The sequence below is a fragment of the Rhizophagus irregularis genome, chromosome 27, assembly GCF_026210795.1.
Source record: "Rhizophagus irregularis chromosome 27, complete sequence".
NCBI lineage: Eukaryota > Fungi > Glomeromycota > Glomeromycetes > Glomerales > Glomeraceae > Rhizophagus > Rhizophagus irregularis.
The window spans coordinates 1,094,034-1,120,637 of NC_089455.1; the positions used below are offsets into that span (position 1 = coordinate 1,094,034).

The 26,604-nt window shown below is 26.1% G+C and overlaps 9 protein-coding genes across 9 annotated transcripts; 4 read left to right on the forward strand and 5 right to left on the reverse strand.

Annotated features, from left to right (window-relative positions):
• Positions 1-853: 853 nt before the first annotated feature.
• Positions 854-2,343, forward strand: OCT59_018152 (uncharacterized protein; the record flags this gene model as incomplete). Its single annotated transcript, XM_025317980.2, has 3 exons — positions 854-1,039; positions 1,145-2,131; positions 2,205-2,343. The coding sequence occupies 3 exons, from the start codon at positions 854-856 to the stop codon at positions 2,247-2,249; spliced, it is 1,218 nt and encodes a 405-aa protein (XP_025177120.1). The 3' UTR covers positions 2,250-2,343.
• Positions 2,344-2,611: 268 nt separating this feature from the next.
• OCT59_018153 (uncharacterized protein) lies at positions 2,612-3,322 on the forward strand (the record flags this gene model as incomplete). Its single annotated transcript, XM_025317979.2, has 4 exons — positions 2,612-2,696; positions 2,783-2,859; positions 2,933-3,137; positions 3,234-3,322. The coding sequence occupies 4 exons, from the start codon at positions 2,612-2,614 to the stop codon at positions 3,320-3,322; spliced, it is 456 nt and encodes a 151-aa protein (XP_025177119.1).
• A 189-nt stretch (positions 3,323-3,511) lies between these two features.
• OCT59_018154 (uncharacterized protein) lies at positions 3,512-4,886 on the forward strand. The gene is made up of 3 exons (XM_025317978.2): positions 3,512-3,581; positions 3,678-3,776; positions 3,902-4,886. Exons 2-3 carry the CDS (start codon positions 3,688-3,690, stop codon positions 4,032-4,034), a joined length of 222 nt encoding a protein of 73 aa, XP_025177118.1. The 5' UTR covers positions 3,512-3,581; positions 3,678-3,687; the 3' UTR covers positions 4,035-4,886.
• On the reverse strand, positions 4,342-4,870 carry OCT59_018155 (uncharacterized protein). The gene is made up of 3 exons (XM_025317977.2): positions 4,807-4,870; positions 4,719-4,734; positions 4,342-4,636 (listed from the first exon to the last, which is right to left on the reverse strand). Exons 1-3 carry the CDS (start codon positions 4,823-4,825, stop codon positions 4,453-4,455), a joined length of 219 nt encoding a protein of 72 aa, XP_025177117.1. The 5' UTR covers positions 4,826-4,870; the 3' UTR covers positions 4,342-4,452.
• Positions 4,887-5,062: 176 nt separating the features above from the next.
• On the reverse strand, positions 5,063-6,519 carry OCT59_018156 (uncharacterized protein). The gene is made up of 5 exons (XM_025317976.2): positions 6,382-6,519; positions 6,192-6,311; positions 5,821-6,121; positions 5,587-5,735; positions 5,063-5,506 (listed from the first exon to the last, which is right to left on the reverse strand). The coding sequence occupies exons 1-5, from the start codon at positions 6,508-6,510 to the stop codon at positions 5,123-5,125; spliced, it is 1,083 nt and encodes a 360-aa protein (XP_025177116.1). The 5' UTR covers positions 6,511-6,519; the 3' UTR covers positions 5,063-5,122.
• Positions 6,520-6,637: 118 nt separating this feature from the next.
• Positions 6,638-9,692, reverse strand: OCT59_018157 (uncharacterized protein; the record flags this gene model as incomplete). The annotated part of the gene is made up of 10 exons (XM_066148573.1): positions 6,638-7,223; positions 7,300-7,428; positions 7,494-7,611; positions 7,682-8,043; positions 8,124-8,378; positions 8,462-8,626; positions 8,736-8,801; positions 8,907-9,025; positions 9,106-9,282; positions 9,362-9,692. The coding sequence occupies 10 exons, from the start codon at positions 9,690-9,692 to the stop codon at positions 6,840-6,842; spliced, it is 2,106 nt and encodes a 701-aa protein (XP_066004489.1). The 3' UTR covers positions 6,638-6,839.
• A 171-nt stretch (positions 9,693-9,863) lies between these two features.
• On the reverse strand, positions 9,864-11,981 carry OCT59_018158 (uncharacterized protein). Its single transcript, XM_025317974.2, has 3 exons — positions 11,618-11,981; positions 11,177-11,526; positions 9,864-11,063 (listed from the first exon to the last, which is right to left on the reverse strand). The coding sequence occupies exons 1-3, from the start codon at positions 11,945-11,947 to the stop codon at positions 10,181-10,183; spliced, it is 1,563 nt and encodes a 520-aa protein (XP_025177114.2). The 5' UTR covers positions 11,948-11,981; the 3' UTR covers positions 9,864-10,180.
• A 118-nt stretch (positions 11,982-12,099) lies between these two features.
• OCT59_018159 (uncharacterized protein) lies at positions 12,100-14,015 on the forward strand (the record flags this gene model as incomplete). The annotated part of the gene is made up of 11 exons (XM_066148574.1): positions 12,100-12,112; positions 12,195-12,241; positions 12,315-12,409; positions 12,470-12,620; positions 12,682-12,829; positions 12,890-12,996; positions 13,069-13,170; positions 13,242-13,277; positions 13,374-13,651; positions 13,713-13,819; positions 13,906-14,015. The coding sequence occupies 11 exons, from the start codon at positions 12,100-12,102 to the stop codon at positions 14,013-14,015; spliced, it is 1,194 nt and encodes a 397-aa protein (XP_066004490.1).
• Positions 14,016-22,476: 8,461 nt separating this feature from the next.
• OCT59_018160 (uncharacterized protein) lies at positions 22,477-24,893 on the reverse strand (the record flags this gene model as incomplete). Its single annotated transcript, XM_066148576.1, has 6 exons — positions 22,477-22,646; positions 22,709-23,650; positions 23,953-24,014; positions 24,088-24,343; positions 24,394-24,544; positions 24,621-24,893. The coding sequence occupies 6 exons, from the start codon at positions 24,891-24,893 to the stop codon at positions 22,477-22,479; spliced, it is 1,854 nt and encodes a 617-aa protein (XP_066004491.1).
• Positions 24,894-26,604: the final 1,711 nt, after the last annotated feature.

Below are 26,604 nucleotides of genomic sequence, written 5' to 3' on the forward strand. Positions count from 1 at the left end.
AAGTCCGTATGTTCTCTTTCATTCATTATTTCTTTATTTTTTATCTTTTAGGTTTATAACATATTATTAAGTCAGCTCAATTACGGTTTAAAAGAGCGGAAATGGATATATCATTCTAATTCTCTATATCACATTCGCAAATGAAATGAAATAGATTATATAAAGTGATTTTCTTTTGCATAATCAATACTGCCTTTACCCCTTTACCCGGGGGTTGACTTATTATTAGAGAAAGTGAAATTTGAAAAAGATTGGCATATTAAGTTTATTATACATAAATTAAGAGAGAATATTTTATGGTTAGATTAATTCAGCCGCCAAAAAAAATTTTGACATGGTACAATGGAATATCAAGCGTGAATAACTATATCCGATATTACTTTGCTGCTTAAATAATAATTTGTATATAGTTTAATATCCAGATGTATACGTACGTGCTTAATGTACGTCGTTTCGGCCGGATAATTTGACGGATATTGGTAATCACTTGGAAATCGGTAGAATAATTGTGACGGCTTATTTTTTACCGAAAATCAGGGTAAAAAAATTCCCGCACCGCAGATTTTATAAATGATTTTCATGATTTCATCATATAATATTTAAATTAATAATACTCATTGTTTATCCAAAAAAGGAAACGATCCTATCAGTCTTTTCTGATCACGCAATTTCTTATAGGATTTATGTCATCTATATGATTACAAATGACGAAAAAAAAATTATAAAAGCAACGTCGAATTTTGAATTCGTTAAAAAAAACATCAAATTTTGAGCTTATTTTTCTTTTTTCTTCAAATAAATAAATTAAATAGAATAATTTTTTCTTTTAATTCTTTAATTAATAATAATTAATATGGCACCAAATTTTAAAGAAACTGATAACAATGCTAATAATTTATACCAAGACAAAGTAAAAGAACTTGGATTTGGTACTAGAGCTATTCATATAGGTCAAGAACCTGATCCTAGTACTGGAGCTGTTATTCCATCAATTTCTCTATCTACCACATATAAACAATCTGCCATAGGTGTCCATAAGGTAAGGTGATATTTTCTTAGTTCTTTCTATTTCGCGTATAAAAGGAAGGAAGGAGTTAGAAATTAAAAATCTTCCGTTTTTCAATTGTATCCCTCATTCTTTTAGGGATATGAATATTCACGATCGAATAATCCAAATCGAAGTGCATTTGAAGAGTCAATCGCATCACTCGAAAAAGGAAAATATGCACTTGCATTTTCATCAGGTAGTGCAGTAACGGCGACAATAGTAACATCAATCGGTACAAATGGACACATAATTTCAGTAGATGATGTTTATGGAGGAACAAATCGATATTTTACTAAAGTAGCAGGAACTCAAGGAATTGAAGCAACATTTGTTAATTTACACGATCCTAAAAATATTGAAGGTGCTTTTAAACATAATACGAAAATTGTATGGATTGAAACTCCAACTAATCCAACATTAAGATTAGTTGATATTAGAGCAGTTGCTAATATAACACATCAACATAATGCGATACTTGTGGTAGATAATACTTTTATGAGTCCATATTTTCAAAATCCACTTGAATTAGGAGCAGATATTGTAGTACATTCCGTTACAAAATACATTAATGGTCATTCTGATGTTGTAATGGGTGTTGCTATAATGAATGATGAGGAAATTTATAACAAAATTAAGTTCTTACAAAATGCCATTGGAGCTATACCTTCATCATTTGATTCTTGGTTAGCAAGTCGTGGATTGAAAACATTACATTTACGTATGAAACAGCATCAAGAAAATGCTATTGCAATTGCTAAATTCTTAGAAAAGAGTGATAAAATTGAACAAATTATTTATCCTGGATTAGAAAGTCATCCACAACATATATTAGCAAAGAAACAGGCAAGAGGATTTGGTGGAATGTTAAGTTTTAGGATTAAGGGTGGTTTTAAGGAAGCAAATGCTTTCTTGCAAAATATTAAAATATTTACTTTAGCTGAATCTTTGGGTGGTGTTGAAAGTTTAGCCGAACATCCTTCTAAAATGACTCACGCTGGTCTAAGTGAAGAACATCGTAACGCTGTTGGTGTCACTGATAATTTAATAAGATTATCCATCGGTATCGAAGATGTTGATGATTTGGTAAGTTATATTAAAAAATTAAAATATAATTAATATAATTTTTTTCTAACGAAATTCACTTTTAATTTTGTAGCTGGAAGATATTCAACAAGCATTAGATATTGCTGTACAAGAGTAATATAATATATAATTTAAATAATTGACTGTAAAATTTTAATAAAATAAAAATAAATAATAAAACAATAATAATTACTATAATACGTTTTATGCTATATTACCATTATACACAGATTCCTTATTAGGAATTTCCATATTATTAAAGGCCGAAAAATTATCCTTATCTGTGCTGACGCATTGGGATTACGTATTACTAAATTTCTGTAAATTTCTGTGAAATTATGTATTTGTAAACTGATTTACACATGAATGACAGGTGGAATTGCGTTCAGATTTTGAATATAAAAAGGAACTAATAATTAGATCGAATTTCTTATTTTTATATTATTATTATTATTATTTTCTTCTTGATAACTAAACATAATGGCTCCTGTTAAATTATATATCTATGATTTATCTCGAGGAATGGCAAGAGCACTTTCAATGGGTTTTACGGGAAGACAAATTGGTAAAATTTTTTTTTTGTAGGAAAAACCCTTAATTTATTTATAAACTCGTTTAATTTATTAAGATTTTTTTTTAAAATTTTTTTAGATGGAATATGGCATACTTCAGTAGTAGTTTACGGTAAAGAATGGTATTTCGGTCTTGGAATACTTAATGATATTCCGGTAAAGTTACAAATTATATAACATTTTTACAATTTTTATTATCTCATTTACCATTAAAATTTTATTCTAATAGGGTGGAACACTTCTTGGACCGCCGTTAGAAATTATTGAAATGGGGGAAACAGAAGTTCCTGAAGATACAATTTTAGAATATATAAATGAAATAAGACCAGACTTTACTCCCGATAAATATCATTTATTGGATAACAATTGTAATACCTTCTCCAATAAGTTTTGTGAATTTTTAACTGGACGTAATATTCCTGATTATATCATAAGTGAGTAATTAATTATTTTTATTGAGGTTTCTATAAAAAGTAAAAAAGTAAAAAAAAGTGAAATAAATACTAAAGAGAAATATTTATTAACAACAGATTTACCCGCCGATTTTTTATCAACTCCAATGGGAAGACAATTTCGTCCTATGCTTGAATCCATGTTTGGACCAAGTAGACACCCTTAAATTGATTATATATAGCATAAAATAGTATTATAGAAATTATAAATCATAGAATAGAATATAAATTATAAAACAATAATGATTTTATTATACGTGAATTGATAAGCCACTTGTACTACATGTAAAAACTTGTATCACACTTAACAATTTACTCTTTTTTTTTTTCCTTCCTAATATAACTCTCAAAGGTTATACTCATTTACAATCACTTATTCGTCCACGTTTTGAAGCTTTATTTTGACTTTTTGTTTTCAAATAAATCGTAAGCTGTATTTCTTGCCAGCTTTTTATTAATTAAAAACTGAAAAATTTTAAAATTTTTGTTATTTTTATATCTCCTATTTTCCGTATAAAAAAGATATATAATTATGGTATTAGGTAAAATAGTTCATTTTGCAGCTGATGCAGTACTCGTCTCTGCTGTATTAGCTGGTATTAAACGATCAACTGGATTATCGTGAGTATACCAAAAAATCATATTCTTTTAGTGAACATTTTAAGAGAAGAAAGACAAAAATATTTTTTTCTTTATTCTGGTTAAATAAAATTTTTCCTTAAAATAAGAATTTTTTTTTTTTTTAGGGTTGCAACACATAAAATTGAAAATCAAGAAATAAAAAGTGCAGTTGTTAAATTTTTAAATGTAGGGGAATGGGTCGTGGATCAAAGTATTTTGATTATTAGTAATTCCTCTTATTTTGAACGTAAACGATAATACAATTAGTTCATTAAGAATTAATTTTTTTTTTTGTTTTTTTACTGCGAATTATAATTTCTTGGAAAATTTCTAATGAATAATGCATCATAAAAAAAACATGATACAAGGGGAATCATTTATATTTAGTGTTGATTTTATTTTGAATACGTAAATATGAAAGGATTGAAAAGTTGAATTTTTGAAGAAGCAAATCGTTTAATTTGATTATAGTTATTATAATTTTATTAAGTTTATTTATACAGTATTTCATATTTTTATAGCACAGTTAAGGAAAAAAAGAAAGCGAGAAAAATAAATTTTTTGTTTTAATAATATATTATTTTAACATTTCAGCAAATACATATATATGTACTTACTATATATATATATATATATTTATTTATTTATTTATTGTATCTAATCTAATTAAAAAATTCTATTTATCACTTGGAGGAGGTAAATCAGTTTTATAAGTATTTTCTTCTAATAACTTCTCTACTTCAATTTTAACTTCTTCTAATTCTTTTTCATTAATAAATAAATGTGTATCATCTAAATCTTCAATTATAATTTGCTTTCTTTCATTTAACTTGTAAATCACTTGCTTAACCGTTGAATCGCTAAGAAGTAAATAAAAAATGATTTTTTTTAGTTGCAAAAAGAATGTAGTTAAAAATGGAAAAATCGAAAAAAAAAATCTACCATTTTATAATGACGCCTAATAAAAAAAATAAAGTTCAAATTAGAAAGAAAAGATCATTTTATTTTATTTTATTTATTTAAATATTACCTTTTAATACTTTAACCATCTCGAAAGTTTAATTCTTTAGTTTTTTAATCTTTGTAAAAAAATATATATATTTATATTATTAAACTTAAATTAGTTGATAAAACATAGGAAATTAACATAATTGACATACTTGTAAAAAAAAATAAAAAGAGAAACACGTAGTTTATAATTTACATCCCCTTACATTTATATCTTATTTATATCTTATTTGTATAATAATATCACGTAATTCAGCCAACTCATGCAACATGATATCGTGTAACATAATCATACATATTCACCATGTTTTTATTATTAAAAAAAAATATTTACTTTTCTATTCCTCCTTTCCATTAATCCTTCGAATATCATCTTTGATAGTTTCAATTTCTTTAGTAATATTCAAGTACTCTTGTACAATTTGTTCAAATTCATCTCCAATACTTTGATATTCCATTAATTTATTATTCAATCTTTTTAATATTGTACTCTTCTCATTTTCTTCTTCAACCAAATTCTTTTTAATTACATTCAAAGATTCGACAATTTGTTTATCATAAATATTCGTCAATGCTTGTAATCTAAGTACCTTTAATTTTAATAATATAGATTTAACAAGATCACTAAAATAATCATTAAAAATTCTATTTTTTTCAAATTCGTGACGAAACTTAAATTCTTCTGTTAAATTCCATAGTTTTGCTAATATTTCTTTCATAACCTACAAGGAAATTTTTTAAAAAAAAGAAAGTTAAATTTATTTTTCAAAGTGTAAAAATAATAATACTCTCAAAATCTTACATTTAGATAATCTGTAATACGTTCTCCTAATCGAATTTGATTTTTTACGATATTAATTTTAGATATTCGTAATTCTTCAAGTTTATGATTTAATATCTTATCCAATTGAGATGCTTTAGCTGCCAACAACTTTGGATTCGTATTCGTTACTAAACAAATATAGGAAAAAAAAATAATCGGTTTATTTTTCAATTCTCGCATACTTTATAAAAAAAATTTATGAAAAAGGTGTACCTTCCACTGTATAATAAAATTTCGCAATATCTTCACATTGCCTTGTTAGTTTACTTTCAACAGAATTTAAAATAAACTCTTTAGAATTACTTTTACTTAAATATTCTAATTCATTCTCTATACGTTTAATTAATTCTACTTCTGTTAATCCTAATAAGGTCGTCGTTACATTTTCTGTTTCTACTTTTTCGACAGAATCAAATATGTAATTATTTTTATCTAATGATAAATCTGTTGGATGAAAGTTCAAATATTGTTTTGACTCTGCAAAAGATAATACTTCATCTAAACTTTCTACTATCTTTATCAACAACAAACGCGTTAATATATATAATATCTTCTTTTTAAAAGTATATATATAAGAACTTTACCTTTTTGTTTTCTTTATAATTAATTTTATTTTTCAAATCATTTTGTAAAGATAATTGTTGTAATACATTATATAAGGTCAAATTCTCTAAATATTCTGTTCTTTCTTTAATAAACTCTTTCTACATACAAGGAAGAGAAAATATTGTGTCAGCTTCCTCATTTTTTACTTTACTTGTACACTTTATATACCTGATCAATTTCTTTTTTTAATGCTTTTGTGGTTCCATCAGGTGCCAAATATTGTGTCGTTAATTGTTTATATAATTCCGCAAAATTTGGATTAGCCGTTAATAAATTTTGATTTATTTTATCAGACATTATTGTTTTTCGTACTGTAAGAAAAACAAAAGCTCTATATATAGGTGTTGATGCTTAGTTTAAACTCATGATAAATTGCTTAATTTAGTTATTGTGGGAAAGTGTCGATTAATTGGTGACATCATATACGTTATTAACAATTAATTGTGAATTTCTCTATTTATTATCAAAAATTTTCAAAATTTGACAAGTTTGCCGTTTTCTAAATTATTATTATTTTTTTTTTTTTTTTTTGATTTCTCAAATTATTTATAATACAAATATAAAAACATTTTCTTAATAATATTATAAAATAAATGTTACTGTGTTGTTATCGTTCTTTTTTGATTTTATTCATCAACAAAGGCATCGTAAGTGTAAGCGGACGATTGATCTTCTTCACCATGTACAACTTGGTCTTGTTGATGATGTTGATTATGTTCTTCATCGTCTCCAACAAAAGCTGCAGCTGCAGCTGATGATGAAGATTCTCCTTCTAAATTGGTATCTGACATGGCTGACGTCGTCATTGATATTTCATTATCATTATCCAATCTTTCTATGGCAGTTTTTACTACATGCATCATTTTTGGATCTAAATTAAATGTTGTTGTAAAATTTTGTAAAGCTTTCACTTTATCGCCCATTGCTTTGTATATTTTTCCCATCAGAAAATATATTTTAGGTTCTTCTGGCACAATCTCCTTAAGTCTTCTAAGTTCAATAAGTGCACTCTATTAAAAAAAATATAAATAATTATTTATTATATATACATTGTATTTTAGAAAAAATGAACCAATTGAAATATACCTCGTAATAACGATCTTTATACAATGATTTCGCTTTTTTGAATATAGCTAAAGGTGTCTGTGGTGTGACTAGACAAGCACGAACATAAAGTTGATGCGCATCATCATTCCTGCCCATTTTTTCATATACCTATCAAATTATAATTGTTAAATCAACGTAAATGCCGTTAACTTAAACGAAATATTATTACTTACCTTTCCTAAACAACACATTAGAACGGCATGATTTGGATTAATTTCCATCGCTAACTTATAATGAATTTCTGCTTGATCTTTTTTATCACAAGTCATATAATAATTTGCAAGTCCATATCTATAATTAATATTATGTTTATTAATTAATTCTATCTTATTGTCAAAAATTTTCATACTCAACCACTTACAGAGCGTTATAATGACGTTTATTTGTATTCAAGGCGTTTCTAAAGTGCTCTTGAGCCTTTTCAAAATTCCCATTAGCCATACTCTCATGACCAGATAAGGTATGTGCATACGTAAATTTTGGATCTAATTGTATAGCTCTTTGGAAACATTTCAAAGCTAGATCATGTTCTTGCTGTCTACTGAAACAATTACCAACAGCACACCATGCTTGCGGTGAAAGTCGTTCAAATTCGACTAATTCATGTGCAAGTGTACTTAATACTGTATCCTTACGTAAATGCCATAATGTAGTAGAAAATATTTCCATATCTTCTAAACGATACGGTTCTAATTGACGTGCCTTTTGAAAAAATCGCTCGGCCTATTTAAGTATCAAGATTAGGATATATAAGATTAAAATATAAACATTGACTATTTTAACTTCAATGTTAAGGTTCTTACCATAGGATAATCAACCATTTCAAAATATGCTTTCCCTATATGACTTTGAACCCAACCCGTATAATATTGTGACTTGGGAAGGTTTGTAAGAGCATCTATAGCTTTCGCACATTCATATTGGTTTAGGTACGCATAACCTTTAGCTATCTTCTGTAACAATTCCAAAACTTCATGACGATTTGACTTCCAATCAGTATCTTCCATTTTTTCATAATTATTATCAGGATCTAGCGTAGTTTTTTGCAAAGCTTCTGTCTAAATAATAGAAATTATTCTAAAATTAATGAAGGTGAATAAATTATTAAATCAAATAAAGAAAAACTTTTGCTTAATAATACCACTTCATTTTCTACATTTACAAGTGATCTTACATCTTTCCCTAGCCGATAACATTTATTTTCATCATCAAGACCCATTAAACTTACGTCTTCATTCCCAATACGAGATCGTTTCTTTTCCCTATTATCTGATGCAGGTGTCGAAGTTAACGGTTGCGCAGCATGCTAGTATTAAATATATGTCGATGTAATTACTTGATTTATTATGAGGAAAATTTATATGAGATCTCACAACAAAAGTTTAATAATCATTAAAAGAAATACAGACACCAACCCTTATCATAGAAGAAGGTCGAGTTCGTCGAGTAGGGTCAGGAGTAATCTTATCGCCATTATGTGTCTAATATTCTCAATGAGACGCGAAAAAATTATATTAGAATTATTCGTAAATTATATTCATTATGCAAAATAAATGGATAACATGTAAAAGAAATTTCTTTTGTACCGGTTTTGACATAAACACTTGTGAGTTGTATAATTTATCAGAACATGGACTTCTGTTATTTGTGAATTTTTCAGTCTTTGGCTGGAATATTTCATCAATGTCTAATTGAGTTGATTTACCTGTAATTCATAATTGATAAAAAGTTAGGTTCATTCTTTAATGTTTTAATTATATTTCGTTTAAATCTAGTTAAACATACCCATTTGACATAAATTTTCAAATGCTTCCCACATAAATGGGTTTGTCTTTATGCATTGAACGTAATATTGGGCAGCTTCGTCAGGACGACGCGCATTTTTACACAAAGTTCCCAATAAACATAATACAGAAGCTAAATCTGGTGTTTGATTAAGTTTTGTTGTAGAATTGAATGAATCTAATTATCAATTATAAAACCGAAATAAGTAAAGTTTGTGTTAAAATTCAAAAGAATCTATACACATGTTTTTACCCACCCAAAGGATTTCTTGTTTCTAAATTGCTTATAATTGTCAGTAGTTTTTCCTTGCCTTCCTCAGCTTTATCCAAATCCAGACAACATTTTGCAAACAAATATTTGCATTTAATCGAATGGGCACTATTCAGAAGGTTATATGCAGCTTTTCGTTGACCGCTTCGATAATAACAAGTTGCCAGTAAAAAGCGCGAATTCTCATTAGTTGTATCCTGTGCATATAATCTTTCCGCGAGAAAAGTTGCGTTCTTATACAAGTAATTTTCCAAAGAATTACATATCATGTTCTCCAGCGGCATAAATGAAAGGTGATTTATATTATCTGCCGTCATATTGAAGAAATAATACTTTTAAACAAATTAATAAAATTAATTAGCGATAAAGCTAAAGGCGATCGCAAAGTTTAAAACGAAAATTACTGCAAATATGTGAAGTTTTTAGAAAACTTTTTATATATCAAAAGTCACGACTCACGACATAACCTGGTGTTAATGGGATGATTGATTGGCTAGACTTACTACCTCACTTTCTCACAATGCAGGTCTTTATTGGCTGATCGGTGGATAAAAACATGATTGAGTATCACTGATTGATCAAATTGCAGATTAGATACAAATACTGCAGTAATTTTTTTAAAAATTTTACATTTTGTACAAAAAGTTACAAGAACTATGTATTCATGTATATATTACTATCTGCCAAAATAAACTTTACAAATGTCATAATTTAACAAACAATAATAAAAATATGTCTATACATAAATAAAAAGTCGAAACAAATTTTAAAAAAGAAAAATAACCATATGGGATAATACTTCAAATTATCCGGTTTTTGCAGTTGCACACGTTTGTTTATGTCCATTTTTCCAGTCTTTCTTTTGACATTCTTTAGAGCAGTAATTTACATTAGAGCATCCAGCACAAATCAACAGTTTATATTTCTTTTCTGCATCTAGCTTTTCATTTAAGTCTTTTCGTGTTTGACTACCACAACTGTGACATTTTTTTTCTGATTGCTGTTGTTCACCATTAGGATGTGAAGTAAGAAACTTTTGCAGGATTGCTAATTTTTCGGCTTCTTTCTTTGAATCTTTTTCAACTTTGGTAGTTTCTTTGCCGCTCTTTTGTTCGAAGAGCGCCATCGCATTACGTTTAACATCGGATATTTCAGGAATGAATGCAATACGTTTAGCATCGATCATATCAGGAGTGTGCCCATAAAGAAATTCGTATCTCTCTTCCGCTTCTTTAGCTTTTTGGTAATAATTGTATGCTTGTTGGTAGCGCAAATTTTGTGTAACTTGATTCCGATTTCCCGTTGTTAAACTAGTTGCATTTTGGCAAGTAAGAGCAGCCAAAGCATAAAGAGCGTGTGAATAAGAAGCTGAATCTTTACTAGCCTTCTCAATATAAGTTTTGAAATTACGAGCAGCTTCTAAACGATCTAGACGTTCACCCTGTGACATGAATACAAAACCTTGAATGCAATAAGCATCGACAAAATTGGGATCAAGTAATAATAAACGTTCAAGATCTTTGATACAATTTTTGACGTCTTCAGTGGTGAGGTAACACAAGGCGCGAAGATGGTAAAGACGAGGATGAAGTTTTGGTTCAAGTTGGCTGAGGGCTATGGTCAGAGTCTGAATGCAAAATGGATACTGTTTACCATTGAAGAGGAGCCAGATGACCAGTATAAGAGACCTTTCAAAATAATTATTTTTTTCCAAGTGATTTGAAAGTTGTGAATTATCATAAATATTTAAAATGAATTAAATAATAACTTTTTATATAACACCTTCGTTGTTATAACTTACTCTCTTGTGAGATGATCAGGATCGTTTTGATCGTCTTGAGCTGAATGATCTTTTTTTGCTTTTATCACTTCACTAAGTTTTGCATCATTTATTTCCAATTCAATCGCGTTCTTTTCACTTTCTGTTCCTTCATAACTTAATTTAATAAGTTTCTCATATTGTTGAGCAAGTGACATAATTCGTGGTGACATTTCGGTGGCATTGTCATCAATTAAAAAAGCTTCAACAAGATATTTGGTAGCCTCTAAAATTTGTTGTCCATGAGCTTTTAGAGTTTCGTCATCAGAGTCTTCAGGAACTTTAGATGCGATTTCAAATCCCTTTATAAATAACTCCCTGGCTTTGAAATACTTTAATTATATCGGATCAAACAATTAATAAATTATAAGATTAAATTACGCGATTAAAATTAATTCAAATAAATAATGCTTTTAAGAATACCTCTTTAACTTCGGGGTTATCGGTCTCTTTTCTCTTGTTGCGTTGTTCCAACAAATCATATTCTTGAAACCTAACAGGCTTATCCACCGTATCTTCAACGTGGTTTGCGTGACCATGGTCGTGATGATCATGGTCGTGATCGTGTCCATGAGCATGGTCATGCTCGTAATGGGAATGGTGGTGGTCGTGGTCGTGGTCGTGGTCGTGGTCGTGGTCGTGATTGTGGTCGTGGTGGCTGTGGTCGTGTTCGTGGTCGTGTTCGTGGTCATGTTCATGGCTATTTGGAATTTTCTGATGCGTGTGGTCCTGAGTTTTTACTGGTTTTATCATAACTAATTCACAACTTTTGTAAAGAAAGTGGCTCGAGTACTATAGTTGGTCTAAGACCTGAAAAATAAGGATTTTTGGAAATTGTATCTCCAACTGAACATTTTGTACAACAAACAATTTTGACTTTTTTAGTTTTTATCTTTATAACTACAATGAGAATCAGATGTGAATGAAAAAATATTTGTTTTTATCAAATTTAGAAATTTAAAAGCAAAATTTCACTTTCATATACAATATACTAATTTAGACGATACTATGAAGTTAATTAAGAAAGGAATTGAAAGAGATCGCTCGGTAAAGAATTATCAATTAGCTTACTATGTTTAAAATAATTCTTATTATTAAATAATAATTGCCATACTATTAGGGCTTTGTAATTCTTTACCCTGAAGAGCTTGAAGATATGTGGCATGTTTATAACCTTATTTCCATAGGTGACCAACTTAAAGCTACGACAATTCGGTAAATATTTTTCTTTATCTATTTTTTTTTCTATTTCTGTAATTAATTCTATATGTTCAGACGAGTACAGAATGAGAGCTCTACTGGCACAGTAGAATCACAACGTGTTAGATTGACATTAACGATAACTGTAGAAAATATCGATTTCGATCCGCAAGGGGGTCTATTGAGGATTAGAGGAAGGATCATCTCCGAGAATAAATATGTGAAGGTGTGTGTCGTATGTTGATAGTTTCTATACATATATATTTTTAATAAGTATATTATTCTAGATGGGTACATATCATACAATCGAACTTGAATTGAATAGAAACTTCACACTTCTAAAACCAGAATGGGATATAATAGCACTCGAACGTGTGAATGAAGCATGCGACGTTACGAAACAAGCGGATGTCGCCGCTGTTGTCTTACAGGAAGGTTAGTATATTTCCTTAGAAGTAATTTTCTAGTTCAATATTGATGATTCGTGATTTTTAGGCCTAGCAAACGTTTGTTTGGTTACGCAAAATATGACAATTGTTAGACAACGAATTGAACATCCTATTCCTCGAAAAAGGAAGGGTTCCGTAACAAATTATGAAAAGGTATCTATTTATTTAGACAAAATATGTAAACGTTCTTTTTATATTTACATTTTTTTTTATCTATGTATTTAGGGATTGCAAAAATTTTTTGATCAAGTCATGCAATCTATTTTGCGTCATATTAATTTTGAAATTGTAAAGGTCGTTATTTTGGCTAGTCCTGGTTTCGTTAAGGTAGATTAAGAAAGAGTTTTAATTGATTACATTATAATAAACTAAAAGACAATTAACTTTTATTGAAAAAGGATCAGTGCTTTGAATATATCTTTGCCGAGGCAACGGTAATATCTTTCAATCCATGCAACAGTCCATGCAACAAATTCAAGCACAAAATTTAAAATCACTATGTTGCCTCTCTCTTATTAATATGTTTATAGAAACAAGATATCAGACAATTTATTGAGAATAAATCAAAGTTCGTTCTTATTCACTGTTCTTCCGGTCATAAACATGCATTACAAGAAGTATTACAAGACCCTTCCATACAGAAACAGCTCTCTGATACAAAGTATTCACAGGAGGTTTTAACACTTGATCAGTTTTTCAAAATGCTAAATGATGAACCTGATAGAGCTTATTATGGATGGGACCATGTAAGAAAAGCTGGTGAGAGAGGTGCTATCAGAACTTTGTTATTATCAGACGAGTTGTTCAGGTAATATATTAACTTATTTCATATATTTTGATCTTTTAACAAAAATAATGATAATTTATAGGTCTGCGGATATCTCTACCCGTAAGAAATATATTGAACTTGTTGAATCGGTTCGTGCCATTGGTGGCAAAGTGCTGATTTTTTCAAGTTTACATGTTTCGGGAGAACGTAAGCTATTAGGCTTTCTTCGGAAAAAATTTCGAATTGTATTAAATTTATTCAAAGGCGCCAAATTGTCTTTTTTTTTTTAATAGAACTAAATCAACTTACTGGAGTTGCAGCAATATTAAACTTCCCTTTACCAGAAATTGAAGAGGAAGAAGAGGAAGAGAATGAACAAGAAACCGTAGTTGAAACGACATAATTATCTTTTGACCATTGTAACTTGAAGAATTACAATATTAATGAACAAATATTTTGAGAGAACTCCAAAATGAAGGCTTTCTTCTTACAATATTCCAGTAAGTTATATATCTTTGAACCTTAATAATTTTCTTTATATAGAAGAATGTTATCAATTTATATGAGCATTAAATATTACAGAATGTGGTACTTACGGCAAGTGATAAGACAATTATTACAAATCAACAAAAAATGTGAACCATCATTTTTTAATCATTGTAATCATTATAATCTTTGTATAATTATTTATAGTTGATTAGTTAAATAATAAATATATATATACACATATAATAAAATTGCATTCTTTCTTCTTTCAGATAAACTTAATGAGTATAATACAAAAAAGAAAACATGAAAAATAAAGTAAAAAATAATTTTTTAAAAATTTCACTAGTGTAATAAAAACTAGTTTTAAGAAAAAATTGTCAAAAAAAGGTATTTTGTAAAGAAATTAAAAGAAACAAAAAGATAATTATAATATTATTATAAGTATAATACAAGAATTTTTTTTTTTAGTTTTTAAACTTATAAATATTTGCAAAAACAACTATAGTATAAAATTTATAAATGAAAAATTACAAAAAAACTAAAAAAATATTTCATTTTTTATAAACCCTTAAATTATATAAACTTAATTTTATAGTTTTCAATAATATAAAAATTTCATTAATAACCTATTAACCTGAAATTTGTTTTTTTTTTCAAAAATTTTATATGTAAAATTTTTTTTAATTTTTAAAAAATTTTCTTTTAAAACTTAACAAAAACTGATCTGACTAAAATACATATTACTTTATTATAAAAAAATAATTTTTAGAAATATCTGATATTTACTATATAATAATTAACTGTAATATTTAATATAAATAGTTTTTATCCAGAGCAAATAAAGATAAAGTCTATTTTATCTGTATATACTATATCATATTACTGAAATTTGTATTACATTAATAAATAAAAAAAAATATAAACAAGTTAATAATAGAGATTACAATATAAAATTTTATTGCTTTAGACCTATAATAGTTTTTGTTTCCTAGTATATTATATTATATGCAAAAATTCAGTTTAATAAATTTGGCATATTTTATTTTATCAATCTTATCCATCTTTTTTTCAATTGACTTAAAATCCACTCACTATACAGTTTACCTTTTCTATAGTAAATTTTGATATAATAAATTGTGTGATGCTTAACCAATAAAATATGTTAGTTTTTCCTTACTATAACAAAGTAACCAATCAAATTCTTCAAATTTTTCATTAACTTGCTATAACAAATTTAAAGGGCTGTATAAAAATTCTTAAAATATATAATCTTTTGATTATTTACTAAATAAACTTTTTTAATAATAAACAATTTTTTTTCATGTTTTAAAATAACAATAAAAAAATATAAAAAGATGTCTTATAATATATTATTTTCTTTTTTAATTTTATAAACTAACTATGGTTTATTTATTTATTGAAAAAAGGTCTAAAATTTGTATTCTTTTTGAAAAAAGTTATTCTTTCTGATATAATTGGGGTCTTTGCAATAGAAAGGTACAAAACTCAAAAAATATCAAAAATTAAATTAATATTAAATTTGCATTTATTTCAGTAAAAAAAAACATAATTAGCATATAAAGTAAAATTTTACAATCAAATGTTATAAGAATCAAGCAGCATAAAGACTTTTAATAGACTGAAATAAGTAAAAAGTTTTGCAATATACAGTCAGTTCTTGTTATAGCGAATTTTGATATAACGAATTATTTGGTATAACAAATCTTTAGTGTTGTACCAATTTTAACATATAAAAAAAAATTTACTATAACGAATATTACTAATTAAATGCTATATACCGTTTAATAAAATAAGTCTATAAACTGTACATAATAAAATAACTCTTTTTATACTGAATTTCTTTTTATAACGACCTTTTTTTAATACAACGAAGATATTTTGTGTAATATACGTTATACATAATATAAGAAATCATAATATACCACAATATACCAAAGTTTCATATGTTATACCAGATTTTCCCATTATATCGAAATTTGCTATATTTTATTAACGAATTTTCTTATAACGAAGGCCTGATTGACTAAACCACCAACTTCGTTATATCGAGAGCCGACTGTATTACAACAAAGAAATGTACTAATACAATAGCTATTAAAAAAAAGCAAATATAAATCAATAAAAGTATAGCGAAAAGAAAGGGCTTTTTATATACTTTTTAGTATTTCTTTTTTATATTTTCATTTTTAAATTTACAATAATATTCTTACTTTCAATTGATATATAATTATAATTTTTATATTTTAGACACTTTACTAAATAACTATAAGAAAATAGAATTAATTGATTAATAATTATTTTTATGAAATAATAAAAGGTCTAAAATTTTTCAATAAACAATTTTTAGTTGGGTTTAATTTTATAAATTATTTATTTAAACAGTTTTATAAATTAAACTTTATTGATTATTAATTATAATATAACATAAAGTTAAGTAATTGAGCTTCTTATAATAAAAGTTAATAAATTTTAGCAAATGAAATAAAAAAGATTTGGCTAAATTCACAGAATATTTAACAATCATTAATCACTGGAAGTGAGCTGTTGTTAGATAAAATAATAGGTTTAGTATCTGAAAATATAATAATATCAAGTTTGATGTTTGATTTACTAATTGAATATTATATAATAATATATAAAAAACTTGAGTTTTAAAAGCTATTTGAAGAAAAATATAATGATTCAAAAGTTATTTTATCAGTTTAGTAAATGCAAATTAGTTTAAAAATATTTGGATTAAATATATTAGCTTATTATATAAAAAGTTTATATATCTTAGCTAAATTTATAATATAAAATAATAGTAATGTTAATTGTTAACTAAAATAAGTATAGTTCTTTTTTTCTTATAAGATTAATTTATTAAATAAAAAATTATATTTTTCAATAAAAGTATATATAAACAATCTAAATATATAGTTAATAAAAATAACTAATAAATATTTTACTGAAAAGTCAAAAAATAGCAAGAAACAGCTTTTCAACATACTTAGTATAAGATTTTTACTAAAGAAATTAAAGAATTTTAGCAAATTGAAGAAATGTTAAAATAATAAAACTTTGTCAAAACTATATAAAGGTCTTATTAAAAAATTGCAAAACTTAACAAAACTTATTATAAATACTAAAATTGTTAAAATTTTACTAAAATTACAAAAAAGTTATAGTAAAATTTTGGAAAAACTAATTGTAAAATTTTGGAGAAGTTTTGGCAAATAATTTTAATTTAGTATACAGTCGACTCTGGTTATAACGAACCTGTTTGTACCGAAACCTCGTTATACCGAATCATAATTTCCAGAACCGATTTTTTATAAATAATTTCACTGGATATAACGAACTTTTATAATAAAACACTATATAACGCATCCGAACTAAACTTAACCAGCCCCTATATATCAGCTATATAATAACTTTATACTTTCTATAACGAACGGTCATGTGACTATATAGTAGTCCAGGCCAATTTTATAGTGCTGGCCAGAATTACTAGTAATTTTTTCGAAAATTTATGTTAAAAGAAATTATAATTTTGGCCAGCATTACAAATTTGGCCTAAATTGCCTATAAAGAAAACTAGTTCGGTATATTATATAACGAATTCACTATATACCGAAGTAAACCTCCTGGAACGAAGGGTTCGTTATATCCAGAGTTGACTGTAATAGACTATACATGCTGCCCAAATTATTTTAGGATGTCATAATAATAATTTGGGATGCCATAATTTATTCAGTTTATATATAATTTATTATGTAAAGTGCCAAAATAATTTGAGATGCCATAATTGAATTTGGGATTTTACTTATAATTACGGCAGCCCAAAATAATTTGGATGGCATGTATATAATAGACTTTTTTTACAAGCAGATGTGCAGTATATCCTACTAGAAATCTTTTTATAAAAACAGTAGTAGCCACTAATGTTAAACTTTTCTTTTTTTTATTTATTCTCATAAAGATTGATATTTAATTATAGTAAAAAGTTTATATAATTATAAACATTAACCTTTAAAATATCCTATTCAATCAGCAAATATTTTTAATAAGCTTAATACTGAACTCTTCTAATTAATGCTAAAAATGAAATAATTTAATATCTTTGAAATACTATTAAAGTTTTTTAAAAAACAAATTTTAATAATTATAATTTATTAAAACTTTCTAAAAAGATCTAAATCAATAATTTCAACTAATAGATAATGTAACTGATATAAACTTTATATTGAATTAAAATTTTTACTTTTATTTTTATTTTTATTAATAGATATCAATTAAAAATCTAATATGATGCAATTTTAAGCAAAATATTACATAAAAAATCACAAATTAAGATAATACTACTAAACTACTATTGCTAAATAATTCTAAAAAAAAGGTCTAATGTGAAGAATACGTGCAACAAAGCAAAAATCTTTATAGCACAAAAACTCAAAAAAATCACTACCACTAACATGTTCTAGGTAAAATATAGCCCATATTTATAGATTAACTAAAACTGAAACTGCTAGCTTTTGCTAGTTAGTAAATACCTCAGCATAGCAGATATCTTTACTTTATCACAATTTTATCGATCATTTGTTGATCATTTATTTAATTTTATCACTTCGTTATAATTACTTCAGTTGAAAATCCTATATAATAATAATTTTACAGACAAATTTAACATTCATTTAAATTTACTGCATACTAAATTTACCAAAAAAAATTCTTTAACCAGTTAATAAATTTTTACAAATTTTGTCTATATGTGTATTTTAATAATATTCATAAACATTTGCTCAATGATAACTTTTTGATTACCTAAAATTCTACATGATTATTTTGGCCATTGATTCTTGAATACCTAAATAATATATTTTGAAAATTTCAAGTTTTGCCCATAAATCTGTAGCTTCGCCCGAAGCTCCAAAGTCAAATTAGCAGATGATTGGCAAATATAGGCAAATATCAAATTATTGAAAATTTCAGTTTAAGGTTAACTTTGACAATATAATTTTTTTTATTTTTCATAAATTATACTACTAAAAAGACATTAGTATAGTTTGGCTAAGCATTTTATGGTTTTAACCATAGCTTCAAAATTAATGTAACATGATATATTATATAATTGACAAATGATCGGCAAAGTGATAAAAGCATGTCCGCTATGCTAAATACTTCCTATACTAAATAATCAATAAAAACAAATTCAAATTTTTTAGTATTATGCAATTTCTAAAAAAACACCCATTTTATTTTGAATAATTCCTTTAACTTAAATTAAATTTAGTATTCCGCAAATAATTCAGTCAAATTAAATTAATTTAGATTCAATTCAGATTTGGTTTGATTTGATTCAATAATTTTTGATTTACAAATTGAATCCAAATCTCAAATTCAGATTCAAGTCTGAATCTAAACCAAAAAAATAAAATTTGATTTGATTCGAATTAATCTATTTGATTTGATCAAACTCAAATTAAATTGAATTGAATCTGAATTGTTTGAATTTGAATCAAATTATCAAATTGAATCAAATTATCAAATCAAATCAAATTGTCAAATCAAATTAAATCAAATTGAATCTCAAATCAAATCAAACCAAATTGATTTAAATCTCAAACTTATCAAACTTATTTGATTAGAATCAGATTGAATCTAAATTAAATTAAATTAAATTAAATTAAATTTCAAATAATTTGATTTGAATTTGAATTTAAAATTTTTAAATTTGATTTGACTGAATCAAATTTGAATTTGAACTGATTTAATCTAATTCGATCTGTGTAGAACACTAAATTTAAATTACAGTAAAAACTTATAATAGTTCAAATACATGTTATTTTATTTAACCTCATTTAACTAAAAACTAATTAGCAAAATCTGCACTCTTTTTAAATTATATCCAACTTTCTTAAAAAGAAATGATCACTAGACTACTTGATGTTAATCAATTTTGTAATACCCTTTTATCTTCCAGAAAAACTCCAAAAAGTAAAAGACAAAAAAGAAAGATAAGAAAAATTCACTAAATATATAAGAAAAAAGTCATAAATTCTAGGAAAACTAATCCAAAAAAGAAAACTTAAGTAAAGAAAAAAATTTTACCAAACTATCATCAAAAACAACACCTTTATTATGAAAGAAAATAAATTTTTTTATTTGATGAAACAGAAATTTCATCCTTTCAACTTGGAATCTTTAATCTTATAATCAAAATCACTCAAAAAATATAAATAAGTATTGCTGAATCTGATAGAAATAAATAACAGAATAAACAAATACCAAGTTAGTATTTTAATTAAGTATTTAGGGCAATTTCTTTAAATAAATGTATTTTAAAATAAGTAAAATATTATTTTTATAACGAAAAATAAAAAAAAAAGAGAAAAAGTTTTTCATATTAATATAGATTTATCAAATAATAATTCAGAATTACTAAATATACACAGTGAAATTCAATATAGTAATGGAACTATCCGTTTTAGTAAAAATATCTGGTATATTGAGACTTCCGGTATATCAAAAAATTTTGATATACCAGATTTTATATATAAATCACATGAAATTCCGTTATATCAAGTTTTTATTTGTATGATATGTGCGATGAACATTGAAAATTTAGATTATTTTTATTTAAAACATTATTTGAGAAATTTTATATATTGAAATTTACCAAAACTTAAAAAAATTTTGCTTTTTCTTACTATTTGAAATAATTTTTTATAAAAAAAAAATTATCATGTAGCTCAAAAAAAATGAGATTATCTGTATCACGTAAAAATACTGTAATTTTATTGGTTTAAAATTGTGAATCATCACGTATTCTGGTATATTGAACTATTTTTATTATAACTGTTCTATTATTTGTTTTGTTATAACTATTATTGAGATTTTACTAATAAATTCTGTTATATTAAACTTATTTTAATATATGTGATTTAGTTTCAGAAAAAAGTTCCAGTATAAGGCCAGTTTCAGTTTATTGGAGTTCTGTTATATCAAATTTCACTGTGTAGTAATTTCTAATGATTAATAAGGATTGATGGCCTATAATTAAAAGCAGAATACAAGATGACTTAGTTCTTATAATTTAAAAATTGAGTAATTCACCAGAAAATACATTCAAGGTTATAAGAGAAAAATTAAATCAGTTACTAGAATTACAACATGATGATAATAAATTTATTGATTTTTGCTCATTAGCTTTAGAAGTTAAGATTAGTACTAAATTATCCACTATATCAAAACAGACATTTGGATTTTTAAAATTAAAAAATATTTTATTTTTGGCTTCACTTCTGGATTTTTTTATTATTTACTTCAAAGAATTAATTTGGCTGCCAAGATGTAATGCTACTATAGTATAGAAAAAAAGAAAAGATATTGGAAGAAAAGATAAATTGAATTTATCTGAAAATATGGATCGGTACTTCAAATTCTCTCACAAACAAGCTAAATATCTAAAACAAGATAAATAACAATTAAAAAAGAATAATTTACAGATTTACAGGAAAATCAAACTGTAATTTTTGATGATATTCAATCCAAGCCAGATTCAACACAACATAAAAATCCATCAGATGAAGATTCCATCTTATTAAAGTGTTACAAAGTGGGAAAAAAACTCATGACCAGATGTGTTTATTGATTAATAATAATAACAATTGGTGGTATAGTAGTTGAGCTTATAAAAAGACAAAAAATATTGTTAACAATGTTGTTATAAATCTAACAACAACATAATTTGGATTATTTTTACTTTAATTTTTTATTTTTATTTTTAATTTTATACTTACCTTATTTTATTTTATTTAATTTTTTACTTTTATTTTATTTTATTTGTTACTTTTTACTATTAATTTTTACTTTTATTTTTATTTTTATTTTAAATTGCATGTTTATTTTTATTTTCTTTCTCTTTTTCTATTTATTATTATTTTTATTTATATTTATTTGTATTTTATTATTATTGTTATTTTCTTTAGTTGGTTTGTTATCATTTATATTTTGATGATCGCATCCTATTGGGTGGATATAGCTCATAATAATTTGTTTATATGAGCATAGGTAAAAATCCATCTATTGGTTAATTTTCACGTGATGATCAACACCCTGTTAGCCAATAATTTTGCTTTCACATTACCACAAAATTTAATAACCTTTATTTCTGAAATTACGCATAATTGATAAAGCAAACTTTTATTTTCGTGTTCAACCTGTGAAAATACTTTTTAAGAATCTTTAATTATGTAATAACCTATATAATAATCCATATAATACAGGAATAACTATACAATAACCTATATAATAACCTATACAATAACTACAAAATGTCAAAAAAATACTTGCAATTTTTACCATTACGCCTATTAAAAGAAAAATTCTAATGTACTTTGAGTATTATCAATTTCAGTTGATACAAATCGTGCTAGTAAATTTTCCTCTACATTATGAAGTGATCCAGATTGTTGATAACAATTTGAAATATCATATAATGGCTGTTGCATAGGAGGTATTTGAATCCTATTTTCTGCAAAGACTATTTTATTATTAGTGTAAATTTTAATAAAATTTCAAATTTTAAAACTTTACAGAAGATACCTAATATTTTTTCACTCAATTCAATATCAATTGTTTTATGAATATTTATTGTTTCTGCATTATCAAATTCACAGTCTTCAGACTGTTTCTCGTTCTTTATATCAAATTCATTATTTATATCTTCATCCATATGCAACCGATTGTTATATAACTGTGTTAATTCATCAATAGAAGTAGCTAGATAAGAATAACAATAGTGACATCGAAGACCTAGTTTTTGAAAGCATTCTTCATGATATGCATGGCCGCATATTAATACTTCTCCATTTTCATCTGTAAAATTGGCACAGTTAACATGATCACAAAACTTATTGATACTTGGTGGTACTGTTGAATGATATCCAATAGGTAATACACCAGCAGAAAATCGAGATTCTATTATGTACGAAAAATAATAATAAGTTTTTTTATTAACTTTACCCTCCATTTTTTTTTCTATTTGACCATTATTCCGCCATATTCCATCAAAAAAATCTAAAAGAAAAAGGGCAGTTTTTTTTACTAAATTGTCCAGATCTTTTTTTTTATATGGATAGTCACGCTTTGGTGCAAAAGAAGTGTTAAATAGATTATCATGCCGAAAATGATCCAAAAATAAAGCATCACGCCTCAGTGAATCGGCTGTTGATACTTTTGCATTTGTATGTCGTCGTAGTAAGCTATGGAAATTTTCTACAGCATATTCATCAAATTTATTCAAACTATTTTTCAACGTATCAATAATAGGATGCTGTGTTTGTTTCCAATAATGAATGTCTGATAGAAATGCCAGTAAGATTTTATCATAATTATGCCGATTAAATCTTCTCATTACAGTCCACAAACGAAATGCTGTAGAAATGTACTCTTCAAAATGGTTTCCTCGAAACAAAGTGGCGTAAATATCTAAAGAAGAAGGTATTAAATTATCGAAGATCGAAGGAATGTTAGATATCCTACGGCCTTTGATAATTTAAAACGTTCTTTTACATATTTTCTAATTAGTTGCCAGCCTGCATGCGCCAAATATAATAGTAAATTTATTCTCCATGGCTTGAGTTTCGCAGCCAACTTTTTTTTCATTCCAAACACCCTTCTATATATTAAATCAAAGAACCCCCAAAACACTAAGAAAACAGATTCTCTAGTGTTAAGTGATAGATGCAAAGGTCCCAAAAATGGGAGCAGATGAGTAATCTCTCTTGGGATGCTGGAGTTATCCGATTCTAATTTTTTTACAATGGCTTTTCTAATATAGAGCTGACCGGGAAAATCCGCAGAAATAGGAATAACATAATTATTCAAATACGTTTGTATTTCAGGTAATCTATTATGCATTTTAAATACATTAATGTTAGTTAAATTTTATTTTTAATTTAACCAAATGCATTTAGACTAACTCAATAAAGCTCTTTATAGCTTGAAGGTAGTCTTTTGTGTTTTTAAGATTTAATTCGATAAGATCAACAAGTTTTATTTCAGTAAACTTGCGTCCATATCTTTCGAAGAGATCAGCATCATATGAATGTACTATTAATGATTCCAAAAGACTTGACTCATTCGCAGTAGTAATGTCTTGAAATTGGTTCCCCAATGGGTTTTCAATGAATTGTAGCTCATGGCAAATGAAATCATATAATTTTCCCAAAGTGTTATCTTCAAAATAGAAGCATCAACCCCATTAGGATTATGTATAGAAGTATTACTTGAAGAAATATAGGGAATAGGAGTTATTTTAACATTATTGAATAATATGGTCGCCATATGTGAAATTTGGGAAATTGACGTTACAGATGGGATTCGTGTACCATGAAGGTTATGGTAATCATCAATGCAACCGATAAGAAGACTGTTAGACTATATATATAATAAAATTATGTTAAAATCGCAATTTTTTTTAAAAAAAATAATTTTAATTCGAGAATAAACTTACATGACTGTTAATATATGTGCGAACACTAGATTTATGATCATCTGCATTTTTTTTTAACATATTATAAACAGTTTCATACGTCGAACTCATTCCCATATTGGCTAAAGTGTTGATGCCATTTTTTGAAGTTCCAGATCCTACCATAAGAAGTCCTATCGCCATTTTCGTCCCACTAACTTGCTTATTACGTAACGCTGCCATTTGATAGCATAACATCATCACTTTTTGTTTAAGCATTTGTTTTGTTGCATGGTTTTTTTGTGTTGGATTCATAGATTGAAACAAAATATCAAAAATCCACGCAAATTGATATCCCGACTTTCAATTAACGCCACAAACTTTATTGGATCAAAAATAGGTAAATTGCCTCCCTTTTGGTGTTGATAAAGTATATTGGTCATACGAGCTAACTTGATCGACCAAAGAACTGTGAAAATCTTACGGGCTCTATTTATATTTAATGTTATTAATAATAATGTTATATACCAATTCTCGTATTTAACATTACCATTAGTTGAAGACTCCTTTAATTTAGTTATATATTCTCCCAATTCTAATTCTAAGTCTTTAACACGTTGCTCTAAAACTTCTAGATTGTGTGTATTATCAGCAAATCGCCAGTACAACTAACCTGCTTAAACAAATTCTTTTTGCTTTCCTTTGTATGATAAATCTTTATCAGCACTTTTTTTACTGTATTTTGATATGTTTCGTTTATAGGAAATAAGTTCATTGTAGTGTTTTATACAAAGTTGATCATCCACTTGCAATTGAACTGTCAATAAAGACACTGTGAGGACTGTTTTGCACCGCTGTAAGTGTTCTTAAAGTTAATTTTCGAAACTTTTCATTGGAATTTTGCAGTCATGGCAGCACAGGGGTATCCGTTATTTCGCTTGCAAAAACCTCTTGTCATTTGCTATTAAGAGAAGTCTAACCTAAAGTCGGATCTGTTTAAGCTAAAACCGGATCTTGGTTGAGAAAGAGCTGTTAAACTCTCATGTAAATTTTGGATGTATATTGTTATGTAGTGTATCACCACTTTTATATGAGTCTTTTACTCCTTTTTTTAAAGTAACGCATTACATATATTTGTCAATCACATAAATTAAATCACATGACTGATAAATCAGCCAATAACACGGATCTTTACCTATGCTGTTTATATGGTATATGAACTTAATATCAATAAAGTATATATAGATCATTAAAAAAAAAAAGTAATTTCTAATGATCTATTATATCAATCACAAATAGCACAAAGGAATTATTCATATTACCTAATATTCCTTTAAGGCAAAAGTATAAAAAAGAAAAAAAAACTTAAAGAAAATAAAAACTGCTAATTATTTTATTAATAAAATTATATTAAAATAAAAGGAACTTTTCTTGCAAACCCATTTTGATGATTTAAAAGATAGTAGATCAGTATTAAACCCAAAATTAGCTCCTATTATAAAGATTAAAAATATTAAAGTATTTAAATATAAAATTAATTAAGGTATTGCTAAATATCACCAGTGGTGATCATCACCATATGTAAAATATTTTTTGAATTTTCAAAAATTTTTGACTGAAATATTATTCTAATTATAATATAAATATTATTACTATATGTAAATTTATGGGTAGAACAAGTTTGCCTTAGATTATAAAGGCTGTTGTTTAGATAGTTTTTGAGAAAAATAGGAATGTTTGATTTTATAAGCAAAATACAATTTTTTGTTTTGAAAAAGATTTTTTTTAGTCAAATTTTCAAAATTTTAGTGTAATTAGTATCTACTCAGGTTTGTTTTACACATTTATTATTTAAATTAAAATTTTTGAAAAAAAATTTATGATGTGTTTTTTAACTCTGGCTAAAATTATAATTTTTGGCCAGAATTAAGTAGTATGGTGATGATTATCACTATATCCAATTAATTATATATTTACTGGATATTAATTAATAGGATCTATATTTGCAGATACCAATAATATCATA

Coding starts and splice junctions, on each gene's coding strand:
- OCT59_018154 (XM_025317978.2), top strand. CDS start 3,688: ATGGTATTAGGTAAAATAGTTCATTTTGCAGCTGATGCAGTACTCGTC. Junction 3,777..3,901: donor AAACGATCAACTGGATTATC/GTGAGTATACCA, acceptor TTTTTTTTTTAG/GGTTGCAACACATAAAATTG.
- OCT59_018156 (XM_025317976.2), bottom strand. CDS start 6,510: ATGTCTGATAAAATAAATCAAAATTTATTAACGGCTAATCCAAATTTT. Junction 6,122..6,191: donor ATTATAAAGAAAACAAAAAG/GTAAAGTTCTTA, acceptor TTGTTGATAAAG/ATAGTAGAAAGTTTAGATGA. Junction 5,507..5,586: donor GTATTACAGATTATCTAAAT/GTAAGATTTTGA, acceptor ATTTCCTTGTAG/GTTATGAAAGAAATATTAGC.
- OCT59_018158 (XM_025317974.2), bottom strand. CDS start 11,947: ATGATAAAACCAGTAAAAACTCAGGACCACACGCATCAGAAAATTCCA. Junction 11,527..11,617: donor ATAACCCCGAAGTTAAAGAG/GTATTCTTAAAA, acceptor ATATAATTAAAG/TATTTCAAAGCCAGGGAGTT. Junction 11,064..11,176: donor CCTGATCATCTCACAAGAGA/GTAAGTTATAAC, acceptor TTATTTTGAAAG/GTCTCTTATACTGGTCATCT.